Source organism: Lagenorhynchus albirostris, chromosome X (genome assembly GCF_949774975.1).
Source record: "Lagenorhynchus albirostris chromosome X, mLagAlb1.1, whole genome shotgun sequence".
Classification (NCBI taxonomy): domain Eukaryota; kingdom Metazoa; phylum Chordata; class Mammalia; order Artiodactyla; family Delphinidae; genus Lagenorhynchus; species Lagenorhynchus albirostris.
Genome location: NC_083116.1, coordinates 39,133,151 through 39,153,363, shown reverse-complemented (window position 1 = coordinate 39,153,363; position 20,213 = coordinate 39,133,151). Strand labels below are relative to the sequence as shown.

At 38.4% G+C, this 20,213-nt stretch overlaps 1 protein-coding gene across 1 annotated transcript in view; it reads left to right on the top strand.

The window, feature by feature from the left end:
* Window positions 1-304: 304 nt before the first annotated feature.
* Window positions 305-20,213, top strand: part of TBC1D8B (TBC1 domain family member 8B) — an 82,456-nt gene continuing 62,547 nt past the window's right edge. The window contains exons 1-4 of the mRNA XM_060138111.1: window positions 305-486; window positions 16,775-16,885; window positions 19,304-19,422; window positions 19,922-20,147. Coding sequence (XP_059994094.1) covers window positions 357-486; window positions 16,775-16,885; window positions 19,304-19,422; window positions 19,922-20,147 — 586 coding nt within the window. The 5' untranslated portion in view covers window positions 305-356. The remainder of the gene's footprint in view (window positions 487-16,774; window positions 16,886-19,303; window positions 19,423-19,921; window positions 20,148-20,213) is intronic.

The window sequence follows — 20,213 nt, the reverse complement described above, 5'->3', positions numbered from 1 at the left end:
CGGGACCCGCTTTGAAAGCACCCAAACCCAGTTCTCTCCCCAGTGGATTGTGGGAAGTGTAGTCCCGAGCTCCAGGTGCTTGAGTACAGAAAAGCGGGGAGTAAACTACAACTCCCAGAAGGGAAAGGAACGGGACTGTTTCCCAGTCGGGCGGTAGCGCTGTGGGAGGGAATTGGCAGTCTCGCTGCCTACGTGGGAGAGAAGGGAGGGTTGGGGGAAGTGTGGAAAAGCAGAACCAGAGCGGCTGCCGCCTGAGGCAGATTTGGTGGGAGAAGTAGAGGGGAGGAAACGGGTGGAGGGGTGAGGTGAGGAGGGCATCTGGGTCGCTGCTTCCGGGCGGCATAAAGTTCTTCGCGATGTGGTTGAAGCCCGAGGAAGTGCTCCTGAAAAATGCGCTGAAGCTGTGGCTGATGGAAAGGTCCAACGATTACTTCGTGCTGCAGCGGCGTCGGGGCTACCGGGAGGAAGGTGGCGGGGGGCTTACAGGTAAGCTTTGGCCATCCCCCTCACCCCCTCGCCTCTGGGCCGTGTTCGCTGGTACTTAAAAGGTGTTGAGGGACACAGTCGTCGCCGCCCGCCGCCCGATCCTAAACCCTGGGTGGGGGGGTACTGGGGTTCTTCTCCCGCCACCACCTTTCCTTCGCCCTCACTGAGTCCTGAGAACGCCTCCCTGGACCAGCAGTCGGTCTTTGGGTGGGACGGGGAAAGGGAGGAGGGGTTCCTTCTGAAGCCAAGGAAGAATCTGAGGTAAAGGAAGTGTTCTTTCTGAGGCAGAGTACCTGCCCTGTCGCTTTCCATGGGGGAGGGGGCTGGTAACGAGCGTTAGACGTGGGCAGGTCGCATTTAGTCTGGTGACCCGGGCCAGTTCGCAGTTGTGCACTTAACTTTTTTCACAAGCCTCCCAGCCCCTCCCCTGCCCCCCATCGGTAACCGCCACGCTGGGGGTGGGAGGTGTAATTGTTTGGGAGGAGGGATGATGAGGAAAAAGGGAGGCGCTCCAATCCTGTCTCGAGGAATCGGCATCAAATGAGAGGTTAGGGAGTCAGGGGGAGGGTCCGAGTGCGGGGGAGGGTGAGGGGTAGGTCTCAGAATTGCCGAACCCTCCGATTTATCATCTTTCACTTTGTCTCCAACTTTTCAATCCTTGGGATCCCCTCTCAAAGCAACCTTCGTAATTCATTTCTCTCTGGAGGAAAGAGAGAAATGCCCTTTCTTTCAAAACCAAGGTTGTAAGCAAACCAGTTAAACAAACGGAAGTTTCTCTTCCCGCCTAATCTATCCTGCCTTCACTTCTTTGATTTACAAATCAAGAACTCTGTCTGGGTCTAGTGTTTAAAACCTCCAAGGAATTTTGGTCTGAGACCTGTCGTCTTGGGCAGGGGCATGCAAACTTTTGGTCATTGGGAGACCAGAGCTCTTTATCGTGACAACTTCTAGTTTGGTATTGTGGCCTTGAAGTGATGAACCAGGCTTAATTCAGCAGCGAGATGGAACGGGAAGAGTGAAGAGTCCCAAAACCTTCATGTTAGTCCCATCCTAATCTCCTGTTGAATTACATTCGACAAATTCTTTCATTTATTCAATCTGAAGCGCCTACTATGTGCCACATGGAATGCTAGGGTACAAAGATAATTAACATTCAGTTCCCTGCCTTCGAAGTGCTCTTAATCTGGCAGAGGGTCGGGTTTGGGGGAAGTAACCAGCAAACCAGGCAAATTATAATTATAACCCGTTAACTACTAAACCAGGCAAATTGTAATTAGAACCAAATAACTGAAGGATTGGGTAAAGATTCATGGAGGAGGTGACATTGCTTTTTCTCTTCTGGTAAATGGTGTCTACCTCAGAGCTGAGAGGATAAAATGAAAGTTAACAGGAGCCAAATTAATGTGTTTTGTTAAGATGGTGATGAACATGTGCTGTTATTTCCTTTTTTTCCCAAGACCCCAGCAGTGTGGAGAGAATTTTGAGGTTCTATGGGACATTTAAAAAAAAATCTTGCATGACCTATTCATCCTATCCAGCGTCTGAAAAAGCTCTCTTGAAAATACGGCAACAAAAATTGCCTGATTAAACTTCACATTTTGTCGTTTTCTCATTCTCAAAAATTACCAGTGTTATTTTGCAGAGGAGTCTTTCCATTTATTAGATGTATATGTTTACCAGATTAAAACTTGAGAATCAATGGTCATAATTACCCAGTGACAATTCACCCACTTGAGTCCGTTGAGAACAGATCGGAATATATTTAAAACAGATTTTCCAGCCCAGTGTTACAGCACAATATTTTGGTTCCCCATAATCTTACTTTACCAGAATTTTTCTGGTACTCCTGGCCTCATGTACCAAAGAAGTGTATTTCACTTTGTTACAACTACTGTGTTCCTGAAAATTAATAAGTAAATCAGCTTTTTGAGAATCAAATCACTGTTTTGTAGTAGTAAATGTTTTTTTACTTGTTGCAAATTTTCTTTATATAATCACTCCTTGCTTTCTGTGTTTGGTTTTTCATTTGACATAGTTTTTTTTTTTTTTTTTTTTTTGCCACGCGGCTTGTGGGATCTTAGTTCCCCGACCAGGGGTTGAACCTGGGCCCTCGGCAGTGAGAGCTCCGGAGTTGTAACCACTGGACCTCGAGGGGATTCCTTTGACATGCTTTCTTAGAGCATGGATCAGTTGCACCAGTTTCTTATCTCTATCCTACCCACTCCCATTTACTCTAGCCCCATCTCTTTAGAATAAAAGAGTGTTTATCTGAAGAAATAAACCAAGATTTCTTTTTATAAAAAATAAATTTATTTATTTTTGGCTGTGTTGGGTCTTCGTTGCTGCGCGTGGGCTTTCTCTAGTTGTGGCGAGCGGGGGGCTACTCTTCCTTGTGGTGCGTGGACTTCTCATTGCAGTGGCTTCTCTTGTTGCGGAGCACCAGCTCTAGGTGCGCGGGCTTCGGTAGTTGTAGCAGGCGGGCTCAGTAGTCATTGCTCGCAGGCTCCAGAGCACAGGCTCAGTAGTTGTGGCGCACGGGCTTTGTTGCTCCGTGGCATGTGGGATCTTCCCGGACCAGGGCTCGAACCCGTGTCTCCTGCATTGGCAGGCGGACTCAACCACTGCGCCACCAGGGAAGCCCTAAACTAAGATTTCTGCCACACATGTATGTTGAGAACAGCCACAGCCCCATTTTTGTGGTCAGTTCGTATCTCTGCATGTTTGCTTTATCTGTTGTATTGTCAAGATGCTTGAAATTACCACATGAGAGCTACCACTATATTTCGTGTAAATTAAACAAAATAGATCAGAATGGAGCAAAGAGGTGTTTTTAAGGTTCGTTTGGTTCTTTGTAGTCTAGAGCAAAAGTGTGCTGATTTTCATGGCTGCTCGATTACTGTATTCTTACTTAAAATCGTGAAGCCAAAAGCTTTGATGTGCTTTACCACAAATCCACATTTGGATTAGCTCTCACAGGAGTTGGACTGTGTGCCAGCATAAGCTTGCCTTTGTCCATTTTGTTTGCTAAAATCTAATGTTATGTGCTCCCCCTTTAAGATATTCGTTTATATATTTTTTAATGAAGAAAAGATAATGACCATCTAGAAATGTTAATAGTTGTACTTTCTTTAAGATTTCATTTCTTGGCCATGTGATAATTGGCAATAAGCACCAGCAATGTAATGACTTTAGCTGTGGATTTGGTGAAGTTAGTTGACTCTTTTTTTTTCTTTCATTCTAATAATGGAATTGGAGCAACAGAGAACGCTAGGATGGTTTTAGCAAGAGACTAATTTGGAAGTTAGAGTTCTTAAATCCTTTTCTAAATTTCTGAAACACTTCTAGTGGATATCTGGTAGATTACTTACCATTTGCCTAACTGTATTTTACTTAATTGTCCTGGTTCACAGCAGGGTGGAATATCTTGTGAAAATTTTTGTTATACATAAGATTATTTTTCAGATAAAGTGATCTGTACTTTATTACTTCTCATTTAGAGAAGTAATTCACCCTTCTGTAACTGTATTTTTGCAGTTACCTTGCATTATTCCTTGTTCCTCCTGTCTGATAAGTGCGATGACTTTTCTCTGGCACCTAAATTTAGCACCTGGCTTTATGTAATTAAAAATAATTTATGCATATTTGGCTTATTAAGCACAAATGAACAATTTGCTCTGCTTGGCAGATGGAAGCTACTACATGAGTGAAATTATGGGGCTACATTCTATTAAGTATTCTAGTGTATGGGACTTAGGAAGGTCTGCCAATTAGGAAGCTTTAATTTAGATAGTTTGTTGAGAGTATTTTGCTCTTGAATCTTCCATATCTGAACAGTGTAAGCAGGTTCTTGTGTGTTGGATTGACAGCCTACCTCAGTAGGCCTCTTTTTTTGTGATGTAGAACAAGACTAAGAAATAAAACATGAAAATGGAGGATGTTTCCTTATCTCTTCTTTCATCTTGGCATCATTACTTTGAAATTAAACCATCTGTAAAAACTAGAACATGGTAATGTTTGAAATGAGCTTTCCATTTCAAAATGTTTTATGATATTTATATAAACTTAATAAATCACTATGTGAGTTATCATAATTAAACACATACATAAAAAACAATAAGGTAGCCTTTTTAAAAAGTTGTTAATAACCATCCCTCAAAAATACAAGGCTTTTCTCTCCTTTTTCCTTACCCCGAGCTCAAGGACCAAACTCTGAAAATGTTCTCAGTTTTCTTTGGCAAAATATCCCTGCATTCCATGCTCACAAAGGAACCATCTGGTAAAATTTTGGCCTCCCAGGTACCTCATTACTGGGACCAGGGTGCACAAATGGTGGCCTTGACATTTCATTTTACATAAGGAAAGATCAACCCTCCCCCCCCACACATACACTGTAAATTAGTAAATATAATTTGGCTTATTAAAGAGAAAATCCCATAGGGCAACCCCTAGGGAGGCAAATCACACTGTATGCTCCGCTCCTTTTTTCCCTCCCTGGAACCTGGATCCCTGTGAAATCAAGCAAACAATTGCCTTTAAAGATTTCCTAGAATGATAAAGGACAGCTTTGTAGGAGGTTTTGAGATATGAAGGATGGTCAGTGTCACCAATTTTTCTAGGTAGTAATGGAAGGATTATTATTTTTTTTGGTAGGGATACATCTATATTATTATCTGTCTAAAACATTAATTATGCTTACAACTGAATTTTTTAACATCTTTATTGGAGTATAATTGCTTTACAATGTTGTATTAGTTTCCGCTGTACAACAAAGTGAATCAGTTATACGTATACATATATCGCCATATCCCCTCCCTCTTGCGTCTCCCTCCCACCCTCCCTATCCCACCCCTCTGGTGGTCACAAAGCACCGAGTTGATCTCCCTGTGCTATGTGGCTGCTTCCCACTAGCTATCTGTTTTACATTTGGTAGTGTATATATGTCCATGCCACTCTCTCACTTCGTCCCAGCTCACCCTTCCCCCTCCCGTGTCCTCAAGTCCATTCTCTAGTAGGTCTGCGTCTTTATTCCTGTCCTGCCCCTAGGTTCTTCATGACCATTTCTTTTTTAGATTCCATATATATGTGTTAGCATATGATATTTGTTTTTCTCTTTCTGACTTATTTCACTCTGTATGACAGACTCTAGGTCCATCCACCTCACCACAAACAACTCAATTTCGTTTCTTTTTATGGCTGAGTAATATTCCATTGTATATATGTGCCACAACTTCTTTATCTATTCATCTGTTGATGGACACTTAGGTTGCTTCCATGTCCTGGCTATTGTAAATAGAGCTGCAATGAACATTTTGGTACATGACTCTTTTTGAATGATAGTTTTCTCAGGGTATATGCCCAGTAGTGGGATTGCTGGGTCATATGGTAGTTCTATTTTAGTCTTTTAAGGAACCTCCATACTGTTCTCCATAGTGGCAGTACCAATTTACATTCCCACCAACAGTGTAAGAGGGTTCCCTTTTCTCCACACCCTCTCCAGCATTTATTGTTTGTAGATTTTTTATGATGGCCATTCTGACTGGTGTGAGGTGATACCTCATTGTAGTTTTGATTTGCATTTCTCTAATGATTAGTGATGTTGAGCATCCTTTCATGTGTTTGTTGGCAATCTGTATATCTTCTTCGGAGAAATGTCTATTTAGGTCTTCTGCCCATTTTTGGATTGGGTTGTTTGTTTTTTTGATATTGAGCTGCATGAGCTGCTTGTATATTTTGGAGATTAATCCTTTGTCAGTTGCTTCGTTTGGAAATATTTTCTCCCATTCTGAGGGTTGTCTTTTGGTCTTGTTTATGGTTTCCTTTTGCTGTGCAAAAGCTTTTAAGTTTCATTAGGTCCCATTTGTTTATTTTTATTTCCGTTTCTCTAGGAGGTGGGTCAAAAAGGATCTTGCTGTGATTTATGTCATAGAGTGTTCTGCCTATGTTTTTCTCTAAGAGTTTTATAGTGTCTGGCCTTACATTTAGGTCTTTAATCCATTTTGAGTTTATTTTTGTGTATGGTGTTAGGGAGTGTTCTAATTTCATTCTTTTACATGTAACTGTCCAGTTTTCCCAGCACCACTTATTGAAGAGGCTGTCTTTTCTCCATTGTATATTTTTGCCTTCTTTATCAAAGGTAAGGTGACCATATGTGTGTGGGTTTATCTCTGGGCTTCCTATCCTGTTCCATTGGAAGGATTGTTGACTGCATACCTGTAAGCTTTGGGCCTTTCTTCAGATACCTGGTAATACACTGCTCTCTCTCCCTTTCCCTTCCCCTGCTTGCTGCTGGGGTCTTTCCTCCCTTAAGCATAGGCTGGAAAACACCACTCCAGTTTACCTTAGGGTCCTGAATCCTCAATCCTCAAGAGTTACGTTAAAGTAATAATGATGTAGATTGTATGCAATTAGGTTGGTTTCTTTTCTTTCTTTTCTTTTCTTTTTGTTAAGATATTGGAGATTTATAATGTAAGTAGGAAATTAATATTTGCTGTCAAGTAGATGTCGTTCTAATGAAGAGAATCAAGACTTAAAAGTGTTGATACTGACCATCCTTCATTTTTCAAAACCTACAGAGTTGTTCTTTTTTTTTTTTTTTAATTTAGGAATTGTTTTGGTCCTTAATCATTTCATAGACAGATTTTTATTTTATTTTATTTTTGGCGGTACGCAGGCCTCTCACTGTTGTGGCCTCTCCTGTTGCGGAGCACAGGCTCCGGACGCGCAGGCTCAGCGGCCATGGCTCACGGGCCCAGCCGCTCCGCGGCATGTGGGATCTTCCCAGACTGGGGCACGAACCCGTGTCCTCTGCATTGGCAGGCGGACTCTCAACCACTGCGCCACCAGGGAAGCCCCCAGAGTTGTTCTTTATTATATCATTCAAAGAGATCTTTAAAGGTAATTTTTTACTTGATTTCACCTGTATCAAAATGTCCCAGGGAGGGAACTGAGCACAGTGTGATTTGCCCTCCCCAGGGGTTACCCTATGAGATTTTTTAAAATAAGTCAACTACAAGCTAAAATCCACAAATGCTTGAATACACCACCTAGTCCAGTGATTCCACTTACCCCATTCACCCTGCTTCCTTTATCTTCCCTGTTTCTTTAATATTTTTATGTGTCTATTCAGTTGTAATTGTTTTATAAAGGCTTTGTTTTGTCATTTGTAAAATGGGAACAAAACTTATTTTCCCTATCTCATGGCATTGTTATGTGAGTCAAATGAGTTTTGAAACCTTCGAGCAACTATATAAACATTTGAAGTTCATTTATCTATTAATGAAGGTACGAGATGTTAAGTGCCATTTTCTTTACCCGAAGACCAAATGAGGATCTATATTTGTACCATTTTCCCTAGTAATTACTTTTCCCATGTTGTATATAGAAATTGATTTGGAGTGGTAACATTGAGTATATACAATATGCAGTGATATCACTACAAAATCAAAACACTAATAGTTAATCACTCAAGAATTTTGATATGATAATGACTATGCATCTATGATTTTTTTGGTGGTTTTTTGGCCGCATGGCTTCTGGGATCTTAGTTCCCCAACCAGGGATTGAACCCGGGCCCTCGGCGGTGAGAGCGCAGAGTAATAACCACTGGACCACTAGGGAATTCCTGCATCTATGGTTTTTAATCAAAATAATATACAGCAATTAGAATAAAATAGCAGGACAGAATTTCTTTTTGAGCTACAATTTCCCCAAACCCAGAAGTTCTCAAACAGTGCTTCTGTAGATACAAGTATAAGCATCACTTGTCTTAGTGGTATTGAAGAGTATGTATAACTTTAGTTATCTTAGTTACAGTTTTCAAAACATAATACTTGAAGAAGAAATAATGATTCAGCTGGTGAGAGCCCGTGTTTCTGGTGGACAGTTGTGGAAGGAGTATAGATGTAAAGTAAGCTAAAAATTAATAAAATAAAGGGCACTATAAAGTTTACCATGTTGCTGTACAGCTATGACATGGATTTTATATTACCTTGATGTTAGAAAATCTGCCCAGTTTTTCACCTTTTGCTGCTGCCATATGAGCACAACAGGTAAGAGTAAATCCTAAATGTGATGTTACAAGATACATTCATTCAACAGATAATTACCTAGTGTCTTCTAAAAATCAAGCACTGTTTTAGGTGCTAGAGATAACAGCAGTGAGCAGAGCAAAATCCCCATTCTCATGGGGCTAACATTTTAGTTGAGGGAGGCAAATAAACAAATAATATATGGCTGGTGGCAGTAAAGGATATGAAGAAAAATAAAGTAAGGTATAGTAATAGAGAGGGGAGGGGATTGGTATTTTAGATAAATTTGGTGTAGGAACACTTCTTTAAGTAACCTATGCGCAGCGACCAGAGGGACTAGAGTATATGAGCCAAGCAGGTTTTTGGGAGCAGAGTGAATATACATAATTCTGTCTGGGAATTTCACTGTGAAGGGAAGCAGAGAAATGGGTAGTAGCTGGCTACTGTCCTGGGTGTTGGGTATACAGTGATGAATAAAGCAGAAATAGTTTCTACCCCCACAGACTTTATAATCTGGTGGGACAGACAACTAATAAACAAGTAAGCAAGCAAAAAACGTAATTATTGAGGTAGTCAGTAATAACATCAGCCTGGTTTGAGTGGCTTATAAATAGTCATGCATGAGGAGTATTTGAAACTCCCAAAGCAATTTTCCAGGACCAGATCTGGTGTAAAGTACGCTTATCTAATGGCCTGTTAAATGATACAAAGATTTCCTAAAAGCAGTGATTAATAACAATAGGTGGTATTCTGGTGGCAGAATCCCAGTGTGACATCTGTGGAGCAACTTGCCAAAAGCCAGTTTGGATTGTTTTTTAAAATTAAATCAGCCATCTCTCAGCACCAACAATATCTGGGCTGTGGTTTGGTAGAGAGAACTGGGGAGGACATTCTAAGTGGGAAGAATAATATGGTAGAGAAAAAGCAAAAGATGGCAGTTGTTGGGGACACAGCAAGTACTCCAGATCCATTTATTTGTGGTTGAAAATATGAGACTCAAGATATAGTGCCCTTAGCAACCAGAAAGGTTGTTGAAGAGCAATGTCCTCATCTATAGAAGAGGAAAACCCGGAAAACCAGAGAGAGAATATCAAAGGGACCTGAGAATTAAACCTTTGTTATTTTTTGTCTCCACTGCCATTTCAATTACCGCCTAGATGGTCTTGTTTTTTCCTCTCTCACTCCAGTATAAAAAAGTGAAGTTTTAATCATTAGTTCTCCTCTTGTTTTAAAGTAACCAAAATCATGGGGCCAGCTTTAGTTCTTCTAAATAATGATTTTAAAGCACTGTACCATGTATGAGTTTTCATTTGCTGCCACACTTACTTTTTGCTTTGCACCTGGGAATTCAGATGTTGTATTTTTAAAAATTTTCTGAGGGCTACTCATTTTGTACAGTGATGCATAAGTCTTGAAGTGTATTAAGGTGCTGTAAATAAAGATGGTAACAATTCTCATATTTCTCTATGTTTTAATCTTTAGAAGTATAGCTGGATTCGATTAATAATTCATGTATGCTTTTTTATCCCCATGACACTGTAATCTGCCATTTATGTCGTCAGTTACTTAGCTTTAAAAAATTCTAAATCCTTTAATGAAACAAAAATTTCAGTTAGGGAAGGAAAGGAGAGCTTAGGTATATCTAGTTTTCAAGTAAATGTCTTTAAAAAATGAAGGGAGAGGGAAAACAGGACAAAAGAGTTATTTTTATTAACAGTTTTCCAAAGCTGTTAGTGTAAAGTTGGCAGCTTTCAAAATGTCATCTGTGGCTCTTGGATAGTTGTAAAATAAGCATTCACAGTCTTGTTTTAAGGACTTAGAACTGGCAGCAAAAGCAGTAGAAACAGGAAAACCTACAACCTCTACTGAGAACACTACTTTCTCCTATTTGAATGTATTTCCTACTAAGAGTGCTGTCATTTTACTAATTAGTTTGTTCATCAACTTTTAATGAACTTGAGATTATAAAAAATTCAGTAAAGGTGTACTTGTTTGACTTTGTAAATACGGCAACTTAAGGCAAGATACAGAATCCACTATAAAGTTCCAGTAATCATTTCTATGGCCCCAAATTATAATCTAACATTTTACTTAGAATGGAAATTAAATCTTGTTTGTATTAGGAAGTTCATTTTAATGACTTCTGTAGCTAGAGCAGTGTTGCCTTACACAGTGTCCTCAATCTACTTTACAAGCAGAAAGAGCCACTTGTCAAATGAAAGTGTACTAAACTAGCATCAATTGATAATGAGTACCATTTTCAAGCTTTGGCTCTTTTATAGTGGACCTTCCTCCAACACTCAGCTCTTGGTCCTACTTGTTCATCATTATCATTAACCTAATATAAAAAAGAAATGTTTATCAAATTTGCAGGTGTCTGAAAATGGAAAGGGACAGTTAATACCATAGATCAGTTTTCTCAACACTGGCCGTAGATTCAACTGAGAACCTTTTAAACAAACTAAATGACACTGGAATATTTATGGGTAAAATGATATGATATCTGGGATTTACTTTAAAATACTCTAGGACGGATTAATGATAGAAGATTGGCAAAATGTTGATAATTATTGAAGTTATGTGATGGGCACATAGAAGTTTTAGTTTATTATTCTATTTTTGAAAATTTTTATAATACAAAGTTAAGGAAAAAAACAGAATACCCGGGCCCTGTCCCAGATGAATTAAATTAGAATCTCCAGGCTTTAGTAATTTTAAAAGTCGAGCTTGAGGAGTTTTTAAAAGTCCTCCAAATGATTCAAATTTGCAGTTAGGGTTGAGAATCACTATCATAGAAGGTAAAATCAAGATTCAGATAGAACTGGACAAGTTAGAATGCTCAGTTAAAATCAGTGAGCTAAAATTTATCATAGGTAAATGTAAACTGCATTTAGGTTTTTTTAAAAATCAGCTGTACAGGACAGAGAATACCTAGGTTGGTGCTTATGTTTGTGAAGAAGATCACAGTGTATTAGTTGATCACAAGCTTAGTATGATAATAATATGACATAAGGACTGAAAAAGCTGGTATGATCTTTGACGGCATTAATAGAACCATGTAGCCCACAATATAAGAAGCCTGCATTTGTTCAGATCTTATCTGGTATTCAGGTTTGAGTGACACATTTCATAAGAGACTTTGACAAATAGGTATGTTAAGAGAATGATAGAAGAAATGATAAGAGTCCCAGACAATCTCATGCAACAAACTGGTGAAAGAACTAGGTATATTTTAAGGTAGGCGAGGAGAAGAATAAGCAAGGGGAGACAAGGTAACTATAATAATACTTGAAGACCCATCATATTGAAGAGAGCATATGTTTTGTATTATCCCAAAGTTGCAAGGAAGTATTGAATAGCATTTTATTTATCCTAAGAAAGACCTTCCTTTTTCTTTTTTTTAAGTGTATAAAGAAATACCTTCATTTTTCTATCTTAAGGGTTAAAAAATGTTCATTGTAAAAATTTCAGAAAATAATGTGTACGTGTGAAAAAGAAAATAATGATCACCCATCATCCTGCTGCCTGGAGATAACCACTGTAACCAGGATTGGCTACCTAATGTGTGTGGCCCAGTGCAAAATGAAAATGCAGGGCTCTTTGTTCAAAAATTTAGAATTTTAAGATGGGTGACAGTAGCGTATTAAAGCAAGCACAGGGCCCTTCTGAGCATGAGGCCTTAATGGACAGGCCACAGGCTCATAAAGCCAGCCCTGATTATAACATCTGGATATATACAATTCACCCTTGAGCAACATGGGGTTTGAACTGTGCAGGTCCACTTATATGTGGGTTTTTTTTCTCCAATAAATACAACAGTACTACATGATATGCGGTTGGTTGAACCCGAGGATGTAGAACCGCAGATAAGGAGGGCCGACTATGAAGTTATATGCAGATTTTTGACTGTGTGGCAGTTACCTCCCCTAACCCCTGTGTTGTTCAAGGGTCAACCATAAAATATTTTAGAAATAACTTTCTAATTAGTAGAAATTCCCACCAATGCAATAGGCTGCCTTGGGAGAACTCTGGAGTTTACAGGAAAAAGCCAGGCTTTCTATCAGGGATACCATAGAACAGACGAATGTATGGGTAGTTGGACTACATGACATGCTAGGGTGTTTTTCATCTCTGACATCAGTGATGCTCTATCTCTATCCATCCAAATAACTGGTTCATGAACAATAATCATTACCTGTAAATTGCCTATTTTTTAAAATCACAGAACCTTGCTTTTTTTGTTATCTTGCTGTGTCATTTAATAAAGTATTTCACATCACTTATGGTGATGAGTTTCCTTAAGAAGTTTGTTGCTACTTATATGTCAGGATGCTACCAAAACCACATAGACCTTTAATAGGGTCTAGAACATTGATACCTTAGTCAGTTATAGACATTCAAAGAATGATTTGAATTTCTTGATATTTTTAAATCTCTTGTTCTGTCATGCAGCTGAGAGACCGTATCTATTCTGTTCCCAATTTAATATTGCTATAGAACTTCCCATATGTAGGCTGATTCATGACCTTGGATACTCAGGCTGTCAGATGATAAACCTCTGTGTGTATGGAAAGGCAACCCAAAGTTGTCTGCTTGTTTTCTTGTACTTTTAGAACCCAGACACTGGCACATATTAATTCCTAAATGACTTGCAGGGGCTTGATGATGATTATAGCTTAATGCGCTGGAAGACTTCCCCAAGTGACTAGAAATGTATTCTAGCACTAGCTTCCAAATTATTTGTTGCATGGTTTTACACTAACTGCCTGATTTAAAGCACTTACAAAAACCGAACAATTTCCTTTCTACGTAGTGTAAAGCACTTATAATCTTGCAAACATTTCTGTTGCAAAAAAATGACCTTTCCTGCCAGTGGTTTTGACCACTTTGTCTGTCCCCAGTCTCAAACTTTCTATCAAAGAGCCAATTGTTATTGTTACTCAGGAATGATTATCTGTGACCTCTCCTTTCCTTTCTACCTCCTCACACATCCACACTCCCACTGTTAACTTTCAGCTGAGCCAAACTTTTCTTCACCTCTTTGTTCTTTTTCCCATTCTTCTAATACTGCTTTTTCTAGGATATATGAAGAAGAAAATAGAATTTGAGCTACTTTTATTTAAAATGTGGTAAACATGAAATAAATGATTTTTCTCGCAAATTTGAAAAAAATTTTTTGAAAGCTTTTTTAGATCTTAAATTCTTGGAAGCCAAATCCGGCAGCTTTAACAGTGCCGTGTTTAATGAATGCTTTTATTTGAACTCCTTTATTTTGACAGTTTTGTCAAGGTATTGCATGTTTATTTATATAAACAGACATTCATACACTTGATTTCATTTTTTCAACCTGAAGATGGTTACCTCTTTTGGTTGTTTTTTACTACCACTCTTTTATCTATTTTAGTATTTTCACTTTCCCATCTTCAAACTGAGAACATCCTCCTTTTTTCCATTTCCCGAATAATTTCAATTACATTGCTCTGAAGAAGCCAGCTGCATATGTTTAGCTCCCACGTTTATTTCTTTTTTTTTAAAGACTTAAAAAAAATTATTTATTTATTTATTTATTGGCTGTGTTGGGTCCTCCTAGTTTCTGTGCGAGGGCTTTCTCTAGTTGCGGCGAGCGGGGGCCACTCTTCATCGCGGTGTGTGGGCCTCTCACTGTCACGGTCTCTCTTGTTGCGGAGCACAGGCTCCAGACGCACAGACTCAGTAGTTGTGGCTCACGGGCCTAGTTGCTCCGCGGCATGTGGGATCTTCCCAGACCAGGGCTTGAACCCGTGTCCCCTGCATTGGCAGGCAGATTTTCAACCACTGCGCCATCAGGGAAGCCCCCACGTTTATTTCTTTATCTTTCACCAACTTCCACTTTTCTTACCTTATCCTTGATCTATTAGCCAGATCTCCAGTTTCTTACACTTTTTCACTCTGAAAGTGATAGATTTTGCCTTTTATCTTCAAGCACTTCAGTAATTCCCTCATTATTAGTTGATATATAATCACTTCCTCTGTCTCTTCTCTTCATTCCCATTCTCTCTTCCCTGGTACTGTCTCTTTCATAATATTTGTTTGGATGTTCATATTTCTTTTTCTTAGTCTTCAATTCATATTCTAGCTTTTTCATATCAGATAATTTCTTTTTTTATGCAAACTTTACTTATTTATTATGTTTGCCTGCGTCGTCTTAGTTGCGGCATGCGGGCTCTTCCTTGCGGTGCATGGGCGTCTCTCTAGTTGTGGCGTGCAGGCTCCAGAGCGCGTGGGCTCTAGTTTGTGGCAGGCAGGCTCTCAGTAGTTGTGGCACGTGGGCTTAGTTGCCCCATGGTATGTGGGATCTTACAGCGACCAGGGAATCGAACCAGCGTCCTCTGAATTGCAAGACGGATTCTTAACCACTGGACCACCAGGGAAGTCCAGATAATTTCTTCTTTCTATAAGCTGCACGTGTTGTGATTGCCAAAATCTTTCTTGATACTTGGCCCCCACTATCAAAACCCTCTGTAAGATTGCTAATTAATGTTATGCTGCATTTGTGACCCCTATTTTTACTTTTTACCAATTCCTACATCTACTTTCCCACCCTTTTTTTTCAGCTGAGCCAAATTTCTCTTTATTTCTTTGCTCTATCTCCTACTCTTCTAATTTACCTCCTTCTATGCTTATAATAACTTCCTACCTCACATCTGCCAACCTACCTATCTTCTCATTCAAAGCTTGCTTGAAGTCTTAACTCCTTTTAAGTAAAGATAGGAAAATAGCCAAAGGCCTGTTTTATAATTGATTTATTTTTTCTAAGTCTATATGCTAAATAAAAGAGGAATGCCTCATAAAGTAAAACAAACACTCAACCAATCAAAGCTTCCAGAAAAGGAAGGTAAATTTATGTACTTCAGCCATCTCACTGATACAGTTAAGTCAACAAATTTTGCTCCTGTTGTGTCCAGCAATATGTTGAAAGGTAGGGATACAAACCCAGAGGTAGAAGACATGGTTATTGTCCCCAGAGAACTAATAATCTAGATAAGGAGGTAAGATAAATACACATGAAGCACTTAGAAAGTAGTTGTAATAACTAGCCTAATAATCAGAATTCTAGGTTGTGTCATATAGACTTTAAGTGCCATAAGTAATCAGACAAAAGGGAAGGCATAATTGCTTGGGGCTGCCAGTGAGGATTTCATAGGGGAATTGGGTCTTGAAGAAAATGTAGAATTTGGATTAGCCAGACTGGGCTACAAGACTTGCGTTAGCATTTCTAGGTTAAAAAGAGACTTGCTTAGCAAAGACTTTAAGGGAGAAATTAGTTGTTTAAGAAAACAGCAAACTTTATTCTAGGGAGGAGTAGGAAATATCAGATAATTAAATTGAAAAAGCTAAATGATCAAAGCCTTGAATTCCAAATTGAGAAATTAAATGTTAAAAAGAAATACTCCTTACCTAAGCATTTTAATTAATCAAGGTTTTTTATCTTGTTTAAATATCCATTGTTTTCTTATAATAGTATTAGCTAACACTGAGTCTTTTGCTATGTGCTAAGCATTGTGCTAAGTGTTTTATGTGTAATAATAACTCATTTCATCTTTACAACAACCTTTTGTGGTGGGCTCCATTTTTACCCCCTTATTTTACAAATGAGGATGAAGAAAACGTAAATACAACTGGCTCAAGCTGACACAAGTAAGTACCAGAGCCAGGATTCAAACCTAGGTAATCTCTGGTACCAGAATCTACATTCTTTTGTTTTGTTTTGTTTTTTGCGGTACACGGGCCTCTCACTGTTGTGGCCTCTCCCGTTGCGGAGCACAGGCTCCGGACGCGCAGGCCCAGTGGCCATGGCTCACGGGCCCAGCCGCTCCGCGGCATGTGAGATCCTCCCGGACCGGGGCACGAACCCGTGTCCCCTCCATTGGCAGGCAGACTCTCAACCACTGCGCCACCAGGGAAGCCCCAGAATCTACATTCTTATCTGCTCTATACACAACCTTGTAAAGGAGGTAAATAAGTGCTGCAAATATATCATGAGGTTTAGACAACTGAACCTGACTTATTCTTTTATTGAAAGATAATATTTTCAAGAACTACTGACATTGGAGCAGCGTAATCTCTTCATTCTGAGTATATTTTTTCTTTAAGAAAAATCTCTATAAGGAAGCTTTGGGCTAGAAATTAAAAGAAAAAAACATTGGTTGTTAGTCATATGAAGCGATATTGATTTTATCTCTTGTAAAATCCTTGTTTCAACAGTCTCTTTATTACAATAGGGCTTCTGGTTGGGACTCTGGATTCAGTCTTAGACTCCACTGCTAAAGTAGCTCCATTTCGCATCCTACATCAGACACCAGATTCTCAAGTTTACCTGTCAATTGCTTGTGGTGAGTATGATTTTTAAAACATGGAATTCAAACAAATAAGGATCTTAAGAAATTGAATATTTAAATTTACTTATACTTCCCAGTTGTTTTTTTTTAATTGATTTTTATTGGAGTATAGTTGATTTACAAATAGAGTCACAGATGTAGAAAACAAACGTATGGTTACCAAGGGGGAAACGGGGGGGGGGTGAGGGATAAATTGGGAGATTGGGATTGACATATATACACTACTATATATAAAATAGATAACTAATAAGAACCTGCTGTATAGCACAGGGAACTCTACTCAATACTCTGTAATGACTTATATGGGAATAGAATCTCTCCAGTTGTTTTGATTTAGAAACGAGTTAAATGTGCAGCTCTATTTGAGAGACTAGAAAGATATCTATTTATTTAAGAAGGATTATAAATTATTTTTTAAAAATCCATTAACGTGAGGGACCTAAAGCATGTGTTCCAGCAGTGCTGATTCAGAGTAAATTTTGCTTAGTGCTACTGCTGTATGACTCCTTTCTTCAACTTATTGGGTTGGCCAAAAAGTTCATTTGGGTTTTCCATACCATCTTATGGAAAAACTCAAATGAACTTTTTGGCTAACCCAATACCTCTCCTGCTTAACCCAACTGCTAGGAAGATGAGAACCTCCCCCATGAAGTATTTTGTTTCATCTCTAATAACTCAGATGAGGAGAATCAAGTTCAAAACTTAAAGGTTGATCCCTAAGAAAATTTAAGCCTAAAAATCTGAACCTTTTTTAGTTACACACCGACTTTCTCGCAAAAGGCACCATATCCTTGAAATATGAAGGGATATCTTACACATAATGCTACATATTCATCTATGCTGGGGTGGTTCAGCTGCTTCCACATATATATTTTGTAGTAGAAAAGGAATTAGGATGGTTCTTCCTAACAAAGAAACTCAAAATTAAAAAAAATACAGTGACAGTTTACTTCTTTTATGATGCCATTACAATGTTGGTCTAAATTAGAATCCGAGATTTGTGGCTTTTTTAATGTTGAAAGGCTGCCTTTTTCTCATTCTTTCTCCCTTCTCCCCCCTCTTCTTTTAAGTATACATACTTTTTTAAAAACTAAAAGCCTGTCAATTTCTGGACAGTTCATATGTGTAAACATACAGCATACAATTAATTTTTTAAAATGTGTGGCTTGTTTTGTGCATCTCCCTCTAAACTTCCTTTAGTGTTTCTGGTGAGTGTTTTCTCCTGGCTCTTTTAAATTGAATGCTGTTTAAACTAAATGCAGAAGATATTACACCTGCTGACATCATGAGATGTCTATAACCTCAACTCTAAATCTCGTTGGTAGAAATTATTTAGAAAAAATTATCGTTTTTACTTAAAAAATTGGATGATAATACAACTTATTCCCCCAAATTAACCTGATACAGAAATATAGTAGTTACCTACTAATGAAGCTTCTTTATACCTAAAGGACCAAAATAAAGGCCTTATAATTTCCCCATGGCTTTTATTTGTTGTTCATTAAAGAAAGATATTACACATGGTATGATGACTTGAGAAACATGAATACAATTCTAACTGAACTGTAGGAAATAGGCGATTTTGCAGTGTCAAATTTTTTAATGTATCACTCTTCCATATATTATAAAACGTACTTAGAAGTCAGGATATTTCTTTTGAATGAGATTTGTATAATCTGCAGTGCTAGAGAGATCTTAGAGGTATGTGGCTTATAGGGGGAAATTGACAGATATTGAAATGTTCTTCAAGCCAAAGCAACCCAGAGCTAAGTGTAGTATTTAGTCTGACCCTCAATAAACCACCTAACACTGATGCAGGAGGTCACAAGGATTTAACCTTGCTACAGGATTTCTAACCTCTTTCATAAAATTTCTTTAAGTTGAATAGACCTTTTAATGAAGGAGTTGACTCTGAGCAAAGGCTTCATACTTTCTGAGATAGAGTTGCCACAGTTGAAATCTACATTTACACAGTGTGCATAGGATTGTCATGTGCATGCTGTTTTCAGTCACACAGATAGGCACAGTACTGACTGTATTATTTGAAGGCCAAAGATTAAATTATGTTTATTTATATTTTGGTACTCTATATATTCTCTTAAAAGAACTGGTTACCGTAGGCACCAGTTACTGGCACCTTGTTTTCAGAATTTTATATCTTTTCTCATGAGTTGTATTTACTTTTCTCCACTTTCCTTAAATATTTTATCCTTTCTACTTATAGTGTTCCTACCCACATATAGTGATGAGATAGAGAATAAATGTAGTACCCCTATTCTTTTATGATGATCATTTTTGAAAATGAGCAAATATAATTTTATTTCTTTTAAAACTAAGCTTATAAATATCAAGAGCAGTTTTTTGTGTGTGGAGTTTTCTTTGAGTCTTTCATTCTCTTTTATTATGAATCAGGAGCCAACAGAGAAGAAATAACCAAACATTGGGAATGGTTAGAACAAAATATCATGAAGACCTTGTCTGTGTTTGATTCTAATGAAGATATTACTAATTTTGTACAAGGAAAGATAAGAGTAAGTGGCATGGATATATTTTGTAGATGGAATACTAAAGTCTTTGACCCTCTTATTTGAGGATCGAAGCTGCATGGCAGGTCATTGTTTTACTGCCATCTTTCAGGATTGGCAGAAGCACATATATGAATATCAGAATCAGAACTAAAGACACTGTAAAGTTAGCAGTCTTTGGTGCCCTTGTGAGTGCTATTAGGGATATTTTCATTTCACAATCTTTTGCGTTTGCAGTTTGAATGAACCCTTCACTCAATCAAAATAATATTTAGCACCTCTATTTGTGGTAGCTCCTTGTGAGGCATTAGAAAAAGCCTAATTACAAAATTAAACAAAATCTGCTCACCTCTGTCCTAAGAGATGTGTGTGCACATGCATGTGTGTGTGTGTGTATGTGTGTGTGTGTGTACACAGTTTTATTCAATGAATTGTTTAAATATGTGAGAGATATTTTTGTTGGTAGGTAATTACTAATTTTCAGAAAATATTTTGTCTCCTTTAGGGATTAATTGCTGAAGAGGGAAAACATTCTTTTGCAAAAGAAGATGACCCTGAGAAATTTCGAGAAGCCCTTTTGAAATTTGAAAAATGTTTTGGTTTACCAGAGCAGGAAAAGTTAGTGACCTATTACTCGTGCAGTTATTGGAAAGGACGGGTTCCTTGTCAGGGTTGGCTATATCTTAGCACCAACTTTCTGAGCTTCTATTCTTTTTTGTTGGGATCAGAAAGTAAGTGGTTTCTGTTGCTTACTATGACTTTGAACTTGCAGACTGACCTATCAACTCTGTGGTGGT